This window comes from Takifugu rubripes, chromosome 14 (genome assembly GCF_901000725.2).
Source record: "Takifugu rubripes chromosome 14, fTakRub1.2, whole genome shotgun sequence".
NCBI classification, from domain to species: Eukaryota; Metazoa; Chordata; class Actinopteri; order Tetraodontiformes; family Tetraodontidae; genus Takifugu; species Takifugu rubripes.
In genome coordinates, this window is record NC_042298.1 from 6,008,199 (window position 1) to 6,029,539 (window position 21,341).

The 21,341-nt window shown below is 46.3% G+C and overlaps 1 protein-coding gene across 1 annotated transcript in view; it reads left to right on the forward strand.

Moving 5' to 3' along the window:
- Positions 1 to 21,341, forward strand: part of spock1 (SPARC (osteonectin), cwcv and kazal like domains proteoglycan 1) — a 63,299-nt gene that overhangs the window by 8,402 nt on the left and 33,556 nt on the right. The window contains exons 3-4 of the mRNA XM_029847395.1: positions 15,560 to 15,568; positions 17,334 to 17,379. Of these exons, the coding sequence (XP_029703255.1) occupies positions 15,560 to 15,568; positions 17,334 to 17,379 (55 nt within the window). The remainder of the gene's footprint in view (positions 1 to 15,559; positions 15,569 to 17,333; positions 17,380 to 21,341) is intronic.

Consider the following 21,341-nt stretch of genomic DNA (forward strand, 5'->3'; position numbering starts at 1 on the left):
GCTTGTATAAATCAAATTCACTTTCTATTTTGGATCCGTAAGTGAACCAAAGCACAACTGGAGCAAGTCAAGGAAACTTGGGATCTGGTCGTTCCTTCGTGCTTGTAAATCTCTTTCAGATCATCAGGAATCTGTGACATCACGCGGATTAGATGCACATTGTGAGTCTGATTGCAATTGATTGCACCTGTGATTCTTGTGTTGTTGTGTTGGTGTAGCTGTTTTTCACACAGCGCCGGTCCTCCGGTCGATCAGTGTCACCACCCCCCCCCCCATTCCTCTGGTATTTACGGTAGCTAAAACCGTGTCAGATGGAATCGGTCATTATCCCGCAGGCCCCGGAGGGCCGTGGATACACTTCCTGTTTGTGTAGAGAGATCGAGACGTGTCGGCTCTGCTTCAATAATTCAGCATGTTTCTGCTGCTGCGGCTCATGCGACGCTCCTGGAGGAGACGGAGGGGGGGAAACGAGAGCGGCGAGCGAGATTGAGACAGAGCTGTTTCAGACTGGCGCCTTGTAACCGGTGCTGTCCTTCCATGTTTCTCTCTGCATCGATTCATAGGCTCAGTTACTCCTCGATTTGCAGCTTTATGACATAATCGCTAAGGGATCGGCGGTAATAGCGATAAGCATCGAGTGAGCGTCGGAGTCAATGTGTAGGTGGAACTTTCTGCACTCCTTCATAGATGTGTTGAGACCGGTGAACCAAGAGCTCTCTGGTTAAAGTATGAGCAAATTATTTAAATCATCCTTCCTGAGTAGCATTCTCCTGGTTTCCTGTCTGCTGTAGCATCTCTCACAACAAATGATCCTTAAAGGTGTTGACAGCAGTTTTAAGTACTGCCAATTCAAACTGGAGAAAAATGATGACGGATTGTCTTTTTTCCATTTGGAGCATTGGTTCAGTGTCCTCTGTTGGTTGGCGAGATTGCATTTAGGAGTGAGTCATCCTTCGATTTTAAAGATTAAAAACCTTATTTTTCAGGTTCTTCAGATCATAGCTACAGAGTTGTACCCAACTGTCATTAAGATGTGAAGAAGACACATCAAAACATGCATGACCACATGACCACGCTAGTTAATTAATTAGCAAACCAGGGTTGTTGCACTGGGGCGGAGGAGACGATTGAGGACTGGGGTGACTGGGACGTAGGGTTACAGCTCAGCTCTCAATTGTTTCTATCTACCAATGTAAGTGAGGAGCCAGTTATGCTAATGTTTCAGCTGTCAGGATGGCTGGAGCCTCTTCTGCCTCCTTCCCGTCTCCTGAAATTAGAGTAGAAGTCAAAACGGCGCTGGTCAGAATATCATGTGTCTGGTGGAAATGGAAGCAGTTTTAGCCCTCTGTACCTCCAGACCGTCCGATTGACTCTGCACATTCACGTGCAGTCGCGACGTTGCGATGATGTCTGGGCACCGGTCGACCGGTTGGACGTCCTTCAGCCAAACAGGGTTATTTAGTTCGTTCCACGTTAAACTTAACACATAAATGCAGGTTTATGGGAATAGGAGATATAGTGACTCCGTGGTGGTTCTGCTTTTAATTTTCAACATGTTTTATGTAGGATTAAGTCAGGGACTTCTGTTGAGTTGAGGAATTAAAGTGTCAGACGAAGGCCTCTTTTACTAGGCCGTCGTGGGACAGCGCGTTAGCAACACGGTGGCAAATAAGATCTGAATCTCAATGACTTGGATGTGTAAATGATGCCCAGAGGTGCAAAAGAAATGTCCTTTAATTTGAAATTCAGCTTTGCAGTTTGCAAAATACCTCATTTGTCCCTTATAAATGCGAGGCCATAGAAAAATCCATAATAGATGGAGAACAATGTTAAGCGAGCTGTGGGAATGTTTAAAGGCTCTAAACGAGTGTGAGGCTGCAGTGTCAGTCTTCAATCAGCAGCAGACACATTGAATCAGGTCTGCTTTATCTCTGTATACTCACCACCTGTTTGTGTGTGTGTTAGCGTGTATGTGCGTGCGTGCGCTCGTGTGTGCGTTCCCGTCTAACCTTGAAAGCTCCTGCCCTTGGTTCCGTGTGACTTTCTGCAGGAAATGGAGTTGGGTAATGAGGTGAGCTCACACTGATCAATACGCGAGTCTTCCTTGAAATTGCTTTGACGGATCAAACTGGTCCATTCCCGTCAAAACCAGCAGCCCAGGCTCCATATTTTAATGGACGCGTTTCAAGTGGTGATATTCCACGTTCAGAATAACAATAAAATGAAGCAAATGGACGCAGAGGCAGCAGGAATTCTTACTTTTCCAGAATACGCTGTTGTTTAGCTGAATTTGGGACACATTCACACTGCTCTCAGTTCCCTGCGTATATCCTGACCTATTCTTCCGAAGTCTTCCCACTGTTATTAGTGCAACATTTCATGGTGAGAGCTCTGACATTTAAATGGAAGCAGCCTGAACAAATCCTCCGTCACTTCCAGGCTTTTCAGAAACAGGAGATTTATTTTTTATTGTTCTATCAATGCAGCACGTGGGAGTTTTACAGCAGCCACGCTGGGGTTGATGATCTGAGACAATTCAATGTATGTTTTAATACGCGGTGATAATGGAGGGATAGAAAGAGGCCATCGTGTTTGCAACCTTCTTTCTGAGCAGGCTTCACTTGCAATAAGAAAAAGTGCTCGTTGTTTGGGCATTTATGCGGTGATGGCGGCCCTGTCGGAGCCCAGGAAAGGCGTCTGGGGCTGCATCGCATCCTCGTCAACATCAGCGTTTTCCATCGGCGCGTAGGAGATCAATGCCCGACACTGGATTACTGCGGTCAGATCGATGCTGGTGCCGTAAAGTTGGAATGTCCCAGCTGTAAGTGCTGCTGGGCGTGTGGGCCAGTTGTTCCGTGTCCGATTGTGAACGATCACGTCTTACTCGCGATTATGTTTCTCCATTCAGGACACTGAACGACCCAAGCATGGGTCAGACGCTTCCGTTTCTCGTGTCACTTTTTAATTCTGGGATGTTTTTCTTCCAATCAAAGATCTGCAAGTGTCGGTGAGATGATGTGTCTCGACGTGACTTTAACCCCGCAACTGTTGCCTGTTCTGTGTGTGTGTGTGTGTGTGTGTGTGCGTGTGTGTGTGTGTGTGTGTGTGTGTGTGTGTGTGTCTGTGTCTGTCTGTCTGTCTGTCTGTCATGAACTCTGTGTGCTTCACATGTTACTACAAAACCAGCAACGTCTGATTCATCTGGTTCTTTTACACCGAGCCTGTGAAACAGCTCGTGACGCTGCTCATCATCACACTAATAGCTGTGTTGTCCTGCGTTTGTGTGTTTCGCTGAGATAGTGCAGCAAAGCAGAAGACTTTCTGAGTAATTCTTTGATTTGACGCCACTACTGACTTCAAACTGTGCAGCAGAACATCCAAACGGACGAGTATGATTTTTGAAAGTGACAGTTCCATTACAGTTATCATCCGTTAATAACCAGCCTGGTCATTAGTGAGAGAAATGAATCAAGGCGCTGACAAACAAACGCAGCGCTAATCTCAATTTTCAAACGGCCTGACGTAAATTGAGCTGAAAATGAGCCGGGAGGTCAGAGAGACGAGGGGAGAAGGTTCGTGACGGACGAATGAAAGACTGCAGGGTGGAAACGGGGACGATATCGGGGAGCGTGCGAGAAATTGTGGGTAAATAAAAGGGTGGGAGACTTGGGTAGAAAGTTTGGACAGTGACGGCTCCATTATAACATCTTCGAAGAGCGCGCTGAGTCATTAGTGGCAGAAAATGAGAGAAACAAACACATCAGCGATCTCCAAACTGACAGTCGACAAGGATGAGTTTTAGTGAGGCGCTTTAATTGAACCGGTCCAAAAGGGAAAATAGAAGAAGTCTTTGGTCTGTACTCTCTTCTGCGTCTCTTCTCGCCATCACTCAGCTTCGTAGCGTCTTCATACCTGTCACGGCGCCTTCTTCCTGTCAGTCACATCGCTCCTCTTTCAGCAGACGGTCTGTGCATATTCCCCATAGGCTGCTTAGCTTGTTTTCCTCCTGAAACGTTTGTCTCTCTTGAATCGTGGATCGATTCCAGCGTGTCCAGGTTTAGCATTTTGGTCGTAGCTCCTCCCCAATCCTGTTTTCCACTAATGCTGATTCTCTATACACTAGATGTACCTTTAGGCAAGGCTGACACGTAGCTTGTCAGCTAACCCACTGCAGCGGGGGATGCTATTCCAAAACTAATGCAGAAGTCTAACTACAGTCTACTTTAACTGGATCTGTGAACCACATGGTAAATGAACATATTACCAACGGGCCTATTATGGAGGATCTTAAATCTCTTGGTTGAGCTTCCTGTTTGGTTTGTTTACAGAATTTGAACACTTCATTGCCTTTTTATACAGGGTACAGAGGATAGTGGTTTGTTGATAGAAGCCGAGTAATTACAGCCCGTTAATTGCACGTCCTGCTAAACCCACGCACATGCCGCTTTTTTGATGCTACACAGTTTCGTTCCATGTTTTTTGCAGTGATTGTCAATTAAAATCCTCTCAGAAACGCATCACAACAGTGTGTTTTTTCAATTCAAAAGGTCTTTGGTGGATTTCAAAGTAGCATTTGAAGATTTGGTCTGGATGGGAGATGTTAATAGGAATACAACATTTCATGGCAAAAGGAAGACCTGATGTTGCCATTTGGCACCAGTTTTGCATTAATACCACATCTACAACCATCAGTGGGTTTACGCTGCCTATGCCATAATCTATATGTTACCCAGGCTGCTGTTTGTCTTTGAATATGGAACTAAACAGGACGTCTCTTTACAGATTTTAATGTTGCATAAAGATGTTAAATTAGGAAGAGCCTCCTCATGGAGAAAGCTCAGTGCATCGAATATACACAATATACTGGAACACGTGCAGTATACTGGTAAATGCATAGAAAACCAGTACACATTCCATGTACTGGTAATGGCACATATTCAGGATGGTGGTACATTCTGAGTATGGGGGTACATGCACACTGTGCAGGTACACGCTGATACATGCCCTGCACACTGACCCTGCACAGTATTCCGGTACATGTCCACAGCACCAGTATATGAAGAGCATACTGGAACATGTCCCATCAGCTTGAACGCGCTAACAATATGCCAAAAATAAGCATGCTCCTTTTTGTCCGAATTTTGATACAAACAAGAGTTTTGGCACTTGTGAAGTGCTCACTGGCTCAGCCCGAGTGGGCATCAGACACAGCTGAGCGAACGTTCGAAAGATGGTTGAAATCTGCTCACGTGGAAGCCCGAGCCCTCACTCTGATGATGAGGCTGGACGGTGATGGAGGCCCAGATAAGAAGCCATTTAATCACGTTTTACAGCGTGTTTGTGCATCCCTGTCACTGCTGGCCTTCATATTCAAATGAAAAAGTCTCTGATGTGTGATTAAAGCAAAATAAATTGGATGGTAGAAAAGGCGGGATTAAACCCCGCTGTGAACCCTGGATGTCAGGATAAAACAGCAGATTTTTCTTTAAAGCCTTGAAGGCATTTTATTTGTCAGCTGTTTTCATGACTGGCAATATTTTTTTATCTTGGCCTTGATCGCACGGCTCGTGAGACAGTTGCCGTGAACCCGGCTTTGATTTGTTTACTGTTTGTCTGTCGCCTTCAGAGAGGCAGCGCGCCGCACAGGTGAAGCGCATCCATCCCGTAGATCTGACTTCACCACGGAAGAGGCATTTTTTAAATGGTTGTCCTCCTGGTTTCGGCTGATACAGGCCGTCCTTGAGGCAGCGGGCCTCATAAATCACACTAAAACTGGCAATTCCAGACAATTCTGTCTGATTCCTCTTTCTTTACAAATAAGGGAGTTGCAGTAAATGAATGAGCTTGTATGGCTCTCATCTGCTCCTACCAGGGTATTTTCAGAAACATCGTAGAAAATCCTGATTATTTTTGTCCTCTCTGTTGACTGTAGTCTTTGTCCCAGCATACACGTGAAGAGTGAATTTAATTTATCGTTTATTGTTTCGTAGGTCAACCAGCAATTCTGGGTCGGACGTCATAGACCAGATAGTCGATAGCGAGCTGGCACGCTAGCAGCTGTGACTGTACAAAGGTGGTCTCTTTATTCCTCCAAAACAAACTCCAGTTTCCTCCCTGTTCAGCCAACTTGATCTGTTGAAGCTCCTCTCTTTATCTTTTCTACACGCTGTTTGACCTCCGGGTCAGGACGCGGAGCAGAGGTCCAGCAGAGCACCTCGTCTCCTACATGCAGGATTAGATCTTTCAGTGGTGCTAGCTGTGTGTGTGAGCTCAACTATGCTTTTAGGGTCCAGGACTAGTCGACCTAACACAATTCTCTATGCATTATTGCATCTGTTCTCTGCCCGAGGATGGTCAGCTGGTCACCTGCCACCACGTGACCTTTAACCTCCGCTGTACTCATTGCGATGCAGGAACATCGCTGAGCGGAGGTTTAGCATTCAGGGTTTGAATACTCTGGGCAACGTTGCGTAATATCAATCACACAGCCCTGCCATCGCCTCCCGTCGGGTTGTCAGTAGCGATGGAGAGCCCTTGATGTCGATGAGATTTATGTGGAGGGAGAACGGTTCGGGTTTGGACTTTTAAAAGGTGGGAGGCCATTTATCTTAATGTTATTAATCTTGAAGCATAATTAGACAGTTTAATAGGGACAGGAATGCAGGAGGAGGTAGAATGACATTTAACAAAGGTGTGTTTGTGTGTGTGTGTGTGTGTATGCTGCTCACCTTGATATGAGGACATCAATCATGGCTGTATTGATTCTATTGCGTGTTAAGTCATTAAATCCTCATATGTGACGACGAGTAAATGTTCCAGTTCTGTCACAATATTGACACGTACTGTACACACACATTTCACATTTTGTGTCTCAATTTCACAAGTTTGAAACAATCAATCTCATGTGAAAATGAGCTGACATCTTTAGGGCTTCTATCTGTCCCTCTTTCTGTCTGCTCTGCACAACTTTCAGTCAGCTATTCCCTGTCCTCTTTCAATTTTGATTCTCTCTCTCTCTCTCTGTCTCTCTCTCTCTCTGCGTTGCACCCTTTCAGAAAAGGCTCCTGCCTCTGCCTCAACTTAACTAAGAATAACGGCTTTAAAATGGAGATAAATGCCGCCGCGTCCCTTTCAATGACTTTTCCGCTCTACAGCGAGGACTTTGATTAGTGACCCTGTCAGCTTTATGATCACGATGCAGATTATGGTGATCATAACTGTTGTGATAATGGTAATGACTGTGTTTGTGATTACTTGCCATCTCTCAGCCGCTCCACTTGCTCTACGCTGAAGTTGTTGTCCGGAAGAGGGAACGAGGAGACGAGGAGACGAGGAGTGGCAGCAGAGATCGCTGAATACATGATAGATGAGATGAAGTGCACAGCTGAAACCAGTGCAGCAGTGTAGGAAACAGGATTTTAAATAAAGTATTACTACACAAAAAACATTCTTAGTAACAGCATCATAATGGATGGATGGGTGCTGGGATGGGTGGGTGGATGGATGCTGGGATGGGTGCTGGGGTGGATGGATGAGTGCTGGGATGGGTGGGTGGATGGATGCTGGGATGGGTGCTGGGATGGGTGGATGGAGGGATGGATGGGTGCTGGGATGGGTGGGTGGATAGAGGGATGGATGGGTGCTGGGATGGGTGGGTGGATAGAGGGATGGATGGGTGCTGGGATGGGTGGGTGGATAGAGGGATGGATGGGTGCTGGGATGGGTGGGTGGATAGAGGGATGGATGGGTGCTGGGATGGGTGCTGGGGTGGATGGATGAGTGCTGGGATGGGTGGGTGGATGGATGCTGGGATGGGTGTTGGGGTGGGTGGGTGGAGGGATGCTGGATGGGTGTGGGTGGGTGGATAGAGGGATGGATGGGTGCTGGGATGGGTGGATGGAGGGATGGATGGGTGCTGGGATGGATGGGTGGATGGATGGGTGGGTGGATGGGTGCTGGGATGGGTGGATGGAGGGATGGATGGGTGCTGGGATGGATGGGTGGATGGATGGGTGGGTGGATGGGTGCTGGGGTGGGTGGGTGAAGGGATGGGTGCTGGGATGGATGGGTGGATGGATGGGTGGGTGGGTGGATGGACAGATGTGTAGTTGATATACTTCATAGAAAATGACGCTGCGGTTCCTCTGCGTCTGCATCCACACAGGGAGACGGCTTCCAGCACAAACGGCTGAACTCAGTGGTCCTCTGAGAGGAAACGCTGCCGTTTCAACTGTTCTAAGCCGCCTTCTCCTCTTTATCTCCTCTTTTGGTTAAATATTTTCTGTAGACTTATACTAAACTCGTAATTGGGAGGGAATGTGCTGGAAAGCTCTGACAGGATGTTGATATTAGCGCCCACAGATTTTGGTGTAGCCTCATGTTATAAAGCATCAGATAATCTATTAAAACCAACCTGATCTGAAAGCAGACAGTCGTGATCCGGGTGGCGCAGCATTGCATTCGGCTTTATTGGTAAATTTGCACAGAATTTTCATCTGAAGGCAGATTTGGGGATGTCAGTTCTATAAATCATCAGCTAAACTAAATAATTTGGTTTGCCTATGATCAGCAGCTGTGGCAGATCTCCCCTGGAAAGGCTAAAAACAAGGCCTGCACCAGCCAGTCAGAGCAGGAAGACTGCGCTCCTCCCGAGAGAGCTCATTAAAAATAATATTTCTTTTTTTTCTCTCACAACAAAACAAAGAAGCTTTGCTGCTGTGTGCAGCATCCGAGCAGATTTAGCCTGATCTGACAGCGCTGATGAAGGCTGATGCTCAGAGCTGCTTCGGTAATATTGGAGCGGAGGACAAGAGCAGGTGGACGAGATCACACCAGCCATTTAGATCACATCAGTGTGGAGACGGCCCAGTCGGAGGGCCCGGGCCCCATGTGGGCTTGTTAGAGATATGTTTGTTTAGAGAGGCGTGGGGTCGGACTGGTACAGGCAATAAGTGTGTGTGTGTGTGTGTTTAACAGCAGGTAGAGATCGTAAAGTGAACACTCATAGAGCCACAGCTAGACTGTTGCCAATCGCAAATAATCAACCACAAATGGATGTTTTTCTTCTTCTTTATTTTCTTCTTTTCTGGGTTTTTGAGGCGTCTCTAAAGAGCCTGAAATTCAGCAATATTTGAGCTCATTACCTGCGAGTCTCAAAGGTCCAACAGTAACGTTGCACCTAAAGCTGAGCCATTAAAACCAGAAGAGCATTGTTAGTGGGATCACGAATGAAAGCAGCTTTATTGGAAGTTTTGGGATTTCTTTTGTTAAATGATGTATTTATAGAAATGCTCTTTATAGGAAGGATCAATAAATTTCCTCATTTCTCTCTGTTTTGCTCTTTTCCTGCGTCTTTTTATCCTGCACTCACGGCTCCACTTCAGTTTGTTGGTTCTCCTTCATCAGCACCTTTTTCCTCTTCTAGTATTGTTCCCCCCACTAACGCAGCTCCTGAGTAAGCTGTTTCAACTCCCATAAGACTGTGAAATTAGCTCTCGGCTGGTGTGTGTGTGTGTGTGTGTGTGTGTGTGTGTGTGTCCTGGCTGAGTCCAGTAATAATATTTCAGCATTGTAACAACTAAAAAACAAATTTCTTTGTGGTTGTGGAGTGAATTTCCTATTATTTCTGTGAAAATGTGGCCACATCTGTTGGATAAAACATTCGACACACTAGACAGTGCTGTGGAAACGTGTCCCCCGACACTCGGGGGATTGTGATTGATAACGGTGGGTAAACTGTTCATGCGAAGCCGCATGGATATCATTATTGATCATTATCGGTTTGCCACTTTGGGCCTTTTCTCAGCTGTCGCCTGCTAAACTGTTTCTACAAAGTTCTTCCATAAGTTAAATTAGCTGTCCTCCTCTCCTCCCCCCCCCATTTCACATCATGCATTGTTTCCTTTGGAGCCTCCGAGTGCAGGTTTAAACACAGTATCTGCGCTCAAGTAAATGAAAGAATCATTAATCATTAAAGGATTCATAGATCGATACGGCCGCATCTGCTGATGAGGGAGGCTGCAGCGTTGCTCTCATCTCAGAAAAAGAAAAGCTTTTGATGAGTTTCTGATGTATTTGGAGTCATTATTGCCTTATTATGCTGTGGAAGATGAAGTGCCTCCTTCCTGGGAACTAAATGAAGCATTGAAATACGGGTTTGGATGTTGATTGCCATGACAACAGCCGCAGCGTTTGGAACTTCAAAGCATGTGGGTCACCGCTAGTGATTAGAGTATCTGCTAGCTAATGGTGTGAAGCTTGGGTGCACCTGACTGGAGCCTTGCAGAATTCCTTTGCTTTCACGCCCCCCCCCCCCACCCCCCCCCCCCCCCCCCCGAAGCTGCGAAACCTCCGTGATATCAAGTTGGTCTCATGAACGAAGCAAAGTTTTGAATCGGGAGCTGCTGTGTCAGACAAGCTGCAGTGTCATTCAATAACAAACCTTTTTTCTGTGTGTGTGTGTGTGTGTGTGTGAGGCACAAAAACACTTTCAGACATTATTATTGTGTATTCCCTGTTTGCAGTGATGACTTTCTGTGGGTTGGCAAGAGGGGATAAAATACTTTGTCAAAAGTTTAGTGCAACTGCTCGTCTAAGGCCTGGTGTACATGTTTCATCTGCAGTTGTTTGACTTGCATTTAGTTTGGCAAAGCCTCAGGGACAGGTACGAACCAGCAAATCTCTCTCTCTCACACACTCACACACACACACACACACACGCGCCCACACACGCGCTAAAATGAGGCTTCCTTTGAACTTCCTGGTGGCATTTACTCTATGAACAGTCAACAAAAGTGAAGAACACCACAGAAGACGCAGAAGTGTCAGAGCGCAGTGCAGGCTGCAGCAGAAGAGTTGGGATAGGAACAAAAATAATAAAAAATAAAAACTTCTCTGACTGTTTCAGGGCAGACGCGTCTCTGCAAAACTGACTGACGGGTACCGGAACAAGGCGCGGGGTAATGCATTCTTAAGTTTAAAAGAAAGACATTTATCTTTCCACCCTTGTGAGCTTCCCTCCTTCCCCCAGCGGAGCAGACAGATCTGTGCGAGCAGCGTGTAGCTGCAGCTGCAGCGCGACTGGGAGGAACTGAGGGATCCGGGCAGGAACGGGAGTCGGATGGAAGCGTTTTGCGCGTGAAGTTAGATTAATAAAGTCAGAGTTCTGCACGTTAACTCTACCCAAAGTGGAAAAAAGCTTAAAATATCATGGCTCCTCGCGCTCTTTGCATAACTTCCCCCACTGTGCGTGCATATTTACAGTTAGATGGTCTCTAGCTCCTGCAGTGAGGGGAAAATATAGTAGTCTTTGAATATATTAGGTCCTTTGTGAACATCTGTATTTGCCCTATTTTGGTATTTTTCAGTCATCTGCATTCATGAACCTCATAAGCAACAGTGAATATTTATGGATTCAATTCCTTCCAGTGTTTGGTTTTTAATGAATTTTCCTTTTATTTCGGTAAGGAAAAAAGAATTGACCCACATATTTACATATCTTTTCACATGTGCTTCTCTGCCCAGGGCAAGTAGATCACAGTGGTGCATCAGCTTATTTTTACTGGAAAGATCACAGACCCGCTTATTAGGTTAATATGTTCAAAAGTGTGTGTAAATGTGTTTACAAGTCCAGCTGAAACCCAGATAATGGGGTTGAAGGTCGATAGATGCATGTATGTATACGGACCGGAACAGGATCAGACGGTCTGCACCCGATCCTGATCAGGACGTTAGATGAAATGTAAAAAAAAAAAAGGAGGAGCTTTAATGGGAGTTTACTGAACATGAAAAACCGGAGTTGGTTTTTGCTGCCTCAGCTGCTAACCTGCTAGCTGACTGAGGTGGCTGTTGTCATGGTCTGTGACATCACCGGCCAACGTGGTCCAATGTTAACAAGCTGACGGAGCGAAAACCACCGCCTATTGTCGCAGAGGAGATGGGATTTCAGCGTGTCACCACTTTTTACGCTGCCATACGTGTACTGGGAGGACATACTGGGAGGACATACTGGGAGGACATACTGGGAGGACAGGCCAGTGAAACAGCCTGGATGAGTGCAGCATTTCTCAACCAAAAGTCATCAAAAGCAGCCTGAACTTTCACCCCGTCGTACACCTTTACGTTGAGCAGATCTGAGCTCAATGAAAGCCCTCAAAAACAAATTAGAAAAGAATAATAATTACACATTATACAGTATGTTATGTCTTTTTTTGCCCTAACATTAAAGGCAACTGGTTTGATCCGAATATGCAAACACTGCACACAACCCTGTCATCTCATCAAACCAGAGCCAAAGCGCATCAAAGCTTTAGAAAAAAAAGACACTGACCAAAAAGTTTAAAGGAAAAGATGCGTTTCCACTGAAAGTACAAATACGAGAAGCGCTTAGAGATAACAAACTTCATTAAATTCACCAAGTCCATAATAAACCCATCTGTCTGGACAAAGAGCAACAAAGAGACCAGCAGCTAATTGAAATCCAAGGTCAAAAATAAATAAACAATCATCCAGGAACAATGAAACCAACAGCCAGAGCAGAGATGTCATCTGGAGAGAACAAATGATGGAAACTTACACAAGCTGCAATCTTAGGGTTTTTTTGTAGAGTTTGAAAGGCTGCATGCTTTTTATTCTAAAAACAGGGAATTGTGATGTGTAAATAGGTCAGACTCTGCATTGTTTCCATAAGAACAGCAGCCTTTCAGTCTGCAAGGGAGGAAAACCTCCTGAAGGTGTGTTTACAGGCCAGAGGAAGCCAGAGGAAAAGGGATCGTCCCTCTCATCCAGAGGGCTGCCCAGTGAGTGACCTGTAACCTTATTTCACAGGGTTGTTGCTAACATGAAGCTAACCTGGGTCCCAATCCTCCGAACTGTGTCTTCATATGTTTGACAGAGTTCCAGATTTGGCTGTGAAGGTCTTGACAGCCAGCCGTTTGGATGAGTTGTTCACTGTCACGGCTCCTCTGTGCTCCAGTAGCTTCTGTCTCTTCTGCTCAGCTTGTGTTTTTGTGTTTAGGTTTTGTGGTGTCATGCGTTGCCGAGACTGCCGCTGTGGATCTTCTGCCTAGTTTTTAGATCGCTATCTGTTCCAGCGCTCTCCTATCATTTCCTGATTTTTGTTTTTCTTGAATTAAAAATAATTGGAAATATTGGAGGAGGGAGGAAAACTAGGGAAGGCTTTGAGCCAAACGCCAATGCGATTCCTAGCCAATCAATGGAATGGATCAGGTTCAGCCACCCTGGTGTCTGTGTGAACTTCAGTTTCATTTCCTGCCCCTTTTTTAATGAAATAGAAATGGAATTCCATTGGAAAACACCCAGGAATGTGAGCGAATGATGTAAGTTGTAGGCTTTTTATTCGCGAGTCGTTAGCGTGGACGGCGCCGAGCACGTGAAGTAGACGCCATCGGAGGCACGTGTCCAGAAAACTGAAAAGCAAACATCTGATCTGGTCCTGACAGCAGCGACACCATCCTTTACATCTTTCTGCCTCTCACTAAGCAGAATGAAATTCTACAAAATGGAAATATGCTGTGAATCAGTTCAGTATCGTGTGTGTGTGTGTGTGTGTGTGTGTGTGTGTGTGTGTGTGTGTGTGTGTGTGTGTGTGTGCTCGCTCGTGTTTGTGCGTAGGTATGTAGCTGTTGCAGCCAGCTGCAGTTTCTCTAAGCCACATGTAATATTCAGTGTTCTCTGTCTGTTTTTATAAATAAGAAGCAGCCTGTCGGTGTGCGGAGCCTGGATGAGCTTCACCCTCAGCTCCATTCTTCTCTGCTGACGCTTCACACGCTGCTCCCCTCCACCAGTAGCTGAACGCCATCAGATATGGCAGAATACTTTTAAAGTGCGGCCGTGCTCATGTGTTGCCAAATAAATTCTGCCTCCACTCAGAGACGTTAAGCTAATCGGATGCAGGACACTGCGCTCCTAAAACTCGGGCACTTCAGCTTCACAGCACGCCTGATCAGATAAGAGCTCGTTTGTAAGTGGGACGCAGCCTTAACGGCACACGGGAGTCAGTGGGGAGGAGCGAGGATGAGGAGGAGAAGATAATGAGCGAGAATGTGTGGGGGAGATAAGAGACAGAGGGTTTCCAGCCAGGTTCCACAGCGGAATAAAAGGCATTAAATAGACAATAAAATTTTAATGCTGTTTAGTTTCTACTAAGAGAGCACATTTGCCCCCTTCCTGCAGGATTACGGCTGGTGGAGAGTCAGCACTTCAGGCGTGGGCCTTTTCTGTTGGTGTGAGCACACAAACAATCAGCGGAGGAATTTTCTGCCGCGAGGATGTAATCAAGCCCAACCCGCCGCCACTTTGGCCCCCCCCTCTGAATCAATTCCTCCGCTTCCCCTGTTCTCGTCTCGGCCTTTCCTCGCCGATCTACTGCGAGCTCCATCACTTCCAACGGGAGCGGAAAAACCTGCCGCCCTGCAGTTGTTTTCACCCTGACCGTGGGGACTCCATCATGAGAGTGTTGGAACCAATCATTTGGGTCCCGTCTGTCTGGTTTTTAGACTGAGAACCAAACAAATCACCCGTGCATGCGTGTTAAATAGCCTTTTACACTTTTATCTAAATGTGATCCCTTTAAAGGGTTTCTATGACATTTTGCTTTACTCATTTCTCTCTTTTGAGACGTGTGCACTAAAATATTCATGCGGACCCTCAGAGTTCAGGTCATCCTGAGACTCGGAGTGAATGATGAGTGTTTCTGTGACACCTGCTGGTGAAAAGTGCACATACGTCTCTGGGATTATCAGTCTAAATACAGTTGTCTCCAAAATTGCTGTAAATGTTATCTAATCTGAAAATAGATGTATTTAAAACGTGCTTTTAGCTGCAGGTCAGATGAACAAAATGGTAATTGTAGGATTCGGCTCAGTAACTGCAGCACATTAGCATTTTCCACTGATGGCTATAATCCATCATAATCAGTTTGGTACCCAGAGGTGATGCTACAGAAACGATGCTGCTCGAGCCGAACAATGAGCTCTAGAGCGTGATCAACAACAATACCAACAAAAAGAAGCTTAGAACTCCTGATTGTCCTCAGGAGTGCTGTAAAACCCTTCTGCGCGTCCAGAAAAAGGCCAACGAGGGAAGCGTTTAGTTTTGCAGTTCACCTGTGTGGTTTTGACCGGGCCACGCCTCCTCTCGCTCCCCAACAGGCCCGGTCCTGAGGCGCCCCGCCAGAACCCGCACGCCATCATCGCTCGCTGTTCCGCCTGCATTTGCTTAACCTCTCTACCTCCACGTTCCCCTCGTTCTCTCGCCTTGCTATGTCGCGGTTCAGCTGCGAGCCGGAACAATTTGCCCTCAATGTGTTTCAAATTACACGCCACTTCAAATAAAGCTGGTACATAACGCCGCGAGCGCAGGCGTGTGCACGTGCACACTGGCGGCTTTGCTGTTCCAGAATCCGATTCCTCCTTAAATGAGTCTCAGTAGAGTCAAGCTTCATATTCAGGAGGAGCACCAAGGCTGTATGACATCTGACAGACCATTATACTGACGTTTCTGTCTTTCTTTCTGTCTTTCTGTCTGCAATCATATAAAGGAAGTAGAGGTAAGTGAAGCCATTGGGTTCTTATTCTGCAACGGCGCCCCCTAACTGCCGGGTGGTTTAGTGGCTGAAGAATCCTGGCGCAAATCCTGACGTTTCAATGCCAGTTGTGCATTGAAGTCCATGAATATATGTGCAAACGTCCCTCTGCAGGTCATAACGCCACTGTTTGTCATGCCATTGAATGTGTCACGTCATTAGATGACCAGCTGATGTTGACCCTCCCTCCACCCGCCCAGCCCTCATCCACTCCTCCCTCTCCGTAGCTCCGTCACATGGTGGTGTGTCCCGGTGTGTAGTGGGAGAACATGGACAGTCGTCTAGCGTGTGTAGCGTGTGTAGCGTGTGCAGGAGCACGGCTGCAGGCCTTTAGGGCGGACATTTGTACACCACAGGAGTGCTGCAGGGTCTCGCCCACTCTTTCAGAGGGAGCTCCAGACCTGCAGCTTCCTGTGTCGTGGTCGGTTTCTTCACCCTGAGGTCCAAATCTGCGCGTGGAGCTGCTGAATCAGCCTCTGCGATCCTGATGAAGCAGTTTCCTCCGGTGTCAAAATAGCTTCAGTCTGTGCAACAGACACCTCCTCAAGTTGCGCCATCACCCGGTCGGAGCCTCGTGGAGGAAATCAAAGCCTTGCAATAAAAACAGGGATGGACAGGAGTCGAATCGGAGCCGATGGGAGGAGCTAATTAGCTTTCATCTCCTCAGTTCAAGCGTGTGACAGCTTAAGAGTCTTAAATCGTGATGGAATGAAGCTCCGGTTGGGTGGATCAGCTGTCCATGTTCCTCTCTCCTCTCTATCTCCTCCCCCTCTCCTCTTACCCCCTCCTCTCCTGCCCTATTTAATTCATTAAAAATAAAAGTGGACATCTGAAATTTAAACTCAGCAGTTTTTCTCTGCCTTTCTCAGTCATGGTGTCAGTGGCAGGCTCGTCCCCTGCTGTCACACATATGGCTCACCTGCGTGTGACACGTGCGTGTGTGCGTGTGTGTGTGCATGTAATTGCAGACACAATTACCTCATTCCTTGAACAGAAAATCTATTATAAGGAGGAATGCTGATAATAGCTATAACATGGTGGTGTTGTGGCTCCTGCAGCTCTGCGCCTACCTGTGCGCCATCTTTAGGCGTACCCTTCAGATGTACCTGCTGTGCCCTGATTCACAGACTATTAATAGTTTCACTTAGAGAAAGAAAAGGTGTCACTGATTCCGGCTGAACTAGAGATGCGAGCACGCCGGCCTGTAAAACGGGATGGATTCTGATTCTCTGGCTATATTTTTCCTCCTTATTCTTCTTGCCATTGGCCTTGAATTAGATTTTTTTGTGCCTGTCATCTGGCCGGGCTTTTTAGGGTTTTATTTAATTCAGCAAGTCTTATCACTTAATATGTTATTTTATGGAACAGTTTCGAAATTTCTCTTCACTATTCAGTTCTTTTTTCATGAGTTGAGAAGCGTTTTTGGTAAACCTTGAAATGCTCCTGATTGCGAGATGAGAACAGCATCAGCATTACTGTGTTTCCCACATCGGATCCTCGCTGACCTTGATGGTAACGCCATCAACGCCAGCTCTGCATCAAAATCTGCATGATTCTCTGCTCCCCGGTGTGTCTCCTGCCGGTTGCTCCTGCATTGATAAAAACACATCTGGGTGCTACTTTAAAACATCCAAAACATCCTCCTTTTTTTAAAATTCCTCCTCACAAATTTTGAATTACGTGGCCTTTGCTCTTGTAACCCGGTGTGATGTGTTGTGTTTCCCCTCAGGATGACTACTTCAAGAGCTGGGCTTCCGCCAGGTCTTCCGAACAAGGTGAGTCCTTTCAGATGGAATTCTCTTCCAGCGTTTTCCACAGTTTAAGATAAATGTTAGGATGGTTTCTCTTTTAAATCCACCTCCCACTGAGCCTGTCGCGTGCTTCTGTTCATGTCAGCGACAGCGAGGCAGATGCTTCTGACAGCTGGGTTCCCAGCTTTTGTAAGGTGAGACTAGAGCGGAGTCACAAGTGTCATCCTGGCTGTAACATGCAGGGAGATCCTCGTGAACGTGCACACAAATGGCGCAGAGGCAGGTGGTTGAGCATGTGGTCTGAGTTGCAGATGTAAGATTTGGTTCATTGTCCTCAGTTCTTTAGCCCGCTCAGTGCCAGGTTCTGGTTCTTTCCTGCTGTTTGTTCCACAACAGGTTCTGTCACTATCAGTAATTTACACTGTTTATTTTTCAAGGCCACCGCTGGAAACATTTTAGTCTCAGTAAAATCTGTCGCTTCGCAAATGTGGAATGGGTTTCTGGGCTGTTAGCGCTGCTCTCTCCAGGCAGCTCACCTGCATATTATTGTCTGTGGCTCGTTGAACTGGCAGAATCCGCACAAGTACAATAGGCCTTTGCTCACCTGGGCAGTGGTCACGCTGCCCCAGTCACTGCCGGCTCCTCACTTAGCGAAGCAGAACCAGGATCTTCTTCAGAAATGCAACCTTCATAACTAATTTCCTCTCCTGTCAGGACTTTGCACCGTTAAAGTGTAAAGAGCTTTCATTGGCAGCTCTCACCTGCAGGGCAGCACGGTGGGCAGCACCGTTCCCTCATAGCAAGAAGGTTCCTGGGTTCCTCTGGGCCTTTTCTCCACTTGTCTGTGTGCGTTTCCTCCAGGTATTATTAAATCACTGAACTGCCGAGCAGGATATTCAGCATTCCAAATGAGCTAAGCTTGCCTTGAATAACATTTTCAGGAATGATGATCTTTGACCCTGAGTCGGGGTGCATATATGGAACTTCATTTAAAACTCACTTCTCATGCAGAGTTCTGGGTGGGTTGATTGAACCGCATCGCTCTGAAGACGACCGACCGAATTTCAGTCTTTCTCCAGCAGTGTCTTCTGTTCTGTGCCAGCTCACTTTCGCATATCTGGCACAGTAACTTCAGGTCTTCAGGGAAAGACTCGCTGAGCGGGTTTTTCTGGGCCACCTCCACACATGCTGAATCTAATGAGTTAGCCTTTACTCGCCTCAGTGAGCCGATGGAAAGCTCACTTCTAACTAGAATGAACATCAGGAGTGACAAACAGACTGAAGCCTTTCTAACCTGAGTCTCCAGAATTGATGGAAGAACTGGGGATTAAACCTTTGAGAGATTAGATTTGTCCACTTGTTCCACTCTCAGGCTGCAGTTTTGGACACAGTATCAGTCTCTAATTGCCCCACCAATGAGCCCAGTAATGAGTCGGATCACTTTGACTGACTGATCTCATACGGAGCGCTCTTGTACTGTGGGTCATGTAAACGTCTTTAGATGCTCGTTTCTCTTTTAAGGCTGTGACTTACTGTAACTTTGGAAACAGGCTACAATAACTTTGTTCTCTTGAGAATCTGAAAGCTTCTCCAGGGGAACATGGTTTGTGGCAATTAGATTCTTAGCAGAATTACATAAACAAAACTCCCCCCCCCCCCAAATCTGCTTTTTGTCTGGGCCACTCTGTTACAGGACCGGACTTTAGCTGCGCTGTGATTGCTCCCTCGCCGCCAGCAGCGCCACGCACAAAGCAATTATTTCTGCACAAACAGCACATCTGTGGCTACTGGACAGCAAAGCAATTAGGCCACAAATAAATAATGAGGCTCAATCAGACATTCTGCTCCTTCTTGGTCACATTAGTCGATTTCACGTGGCTCGTTCGCCTCCGCTGGGTCCCATTTTCGCCGAGCTGATGGAGACGTAGCTTTCGTGGCCGCTATTTTCATCTGTTGACTCCATACAGGGTCCCCAGATATCCAAATTAACTTCACCGCCAACTAGGTACGCTGTTCAGTCCCAACCATAAAACTCAGACAGTTCACTGTAGTTGACCATGTAGTTGGACAACGAACACTGCGACACTATTAAGCTGGATTTATGCTCATTGGTAGTCTCTACCTACAGGGGTGTCGGCCCGAGTCTGCAGGCTGTGCACGATTTGCATTTACTTGACGCAATCGGTGACGTCCAGATTGATTCCCAGCCACCTGGCAGTCTCTGTAAAGCTCCGACAAGCATTTGTGCTTATATTTGCGGACGTATTTAATCTTTAATCCAGGTGTTTGTCCACGAGTCGCTGGAATTGAGAATGCAAACAGGAGGACTCGTCACAGCTGTTTGGATCTGCTGCCGTGATGTAGTTACATCTTTGGGTCTTGTTATTACATCAAGTCATGATGCAGAAGCATCAAGTGTCTTTTTGTACATAATTATTGCTATTTAGATGGAATTTGAAGACTTTTTCAAAACTGGCAAACAGGGAAAACATACTGAAAAGCTGCAGAATATTTATGTAATGAAGCCAGACAACAACTGAAATCATATCACACAACAATAAGAAAACAATGTATTAATTAGGGACACTGTTGTGTTTAAGATAATAGAAGGACTTTGGCAAAGGTAAAAAATGTATCGCCAGCCAGGAACATTTGGAGGCCAAAACTACTCTATTTCACCTGTTCCAGCCTTTGTAATTGGACTGGAAATAATCCCAGAGTGAGTTCCAGTATCAGAGATTAGATCGCCACAGTGTGTCCAGAGATGCAGCGTGTCATTGAGCGTGCGCTGCGTGAGCTGCCAGCAGCGTGACGGCTCACCACATGCTGCTGTTGTGCTTCCTGTTTGGAAAATAAAGGGCGTCTTTACAAGACAACCAGGGTTCGTACAGAACCCAGAAAGGGAGCCAAAGGGGCATTCTGGCACCTTAGATGCAGTGAAGCACCAGAGCAGGATAATAAAATAATCCATATAATCAGCCTGATTTCTAGCTGCTGTGATGGACTGCTTGTGTTGTAGACGTGACTTATTCACGTTCTGCAGTAGCAGAACAATTCGGCTCCTTTCTGGGGAAAATAACCACTAAGAGACAAAAGTTCAGCCACTCAAGGCCTTGCGGAACATTAACCATGAGCATCTTAGCTACTGATCGGCTACGCGACTACAGATGTGACCTCTGTCCTGATATCAACATGTGCATTTGGCCTTCTGCGTATTAACTGATGTTGCTAACTAATGTTAGCTCTGTAACTATATACAGTTCAGACCTGGCAGCCATGCTTAAACCACCTTGTATTTCCAGACCTTCTGCCTCTCTCCCTCTTCATCACTCCTCCAGTTTTGTCCATTGTTTATGACGTACTGAGTTCATCAGATGGAAATTATATAATGATGATGAACAATGGCTCACTGTGAATCAGCATGCCTCTGTGGCACACACACACACACACACTCTCTTACACACACACGGGCCTGTGACGACTGTTAGTTCTTTTTGTAAACATTACCAGATCTCCCTCTCTGGAACCATTATCTTGTTTCTCTTCTCTTTCCTCTCATCCCTCTTTTACGCTACTAGCAAAATTCTCCAATGTGCTTCTGTGCCATTTTCCCATAATGCCCTGCTGATATTGTTTGTGTGATTGGTGTGTCAACACCCAACGGGACCAAAACCCATTCAGGACGTTCAGAACACCACACAGATTGTGTGTGTTAGCCATGACAATACAAACATGCATGTTTGGAATCATGTTTTCATCCCAGTTGTCACTGTACAAGAGGCAGAAACTAAAACTGAGCAGGTCACCAGTCGATAAAGGATACACACACTCACACTCAGAGGCAGCTTTGCATCTCCAGTCCAACCTAATGTGCTGCTGCAGAAACTGGAGGATCACAAAGAAAGGTCAGAGCTAAGACAAACCCAGAACCCTCCTGTGACGAGACAGTAACACAACTTGTTTGTTCGCTGTAGCTGCAACGGGTC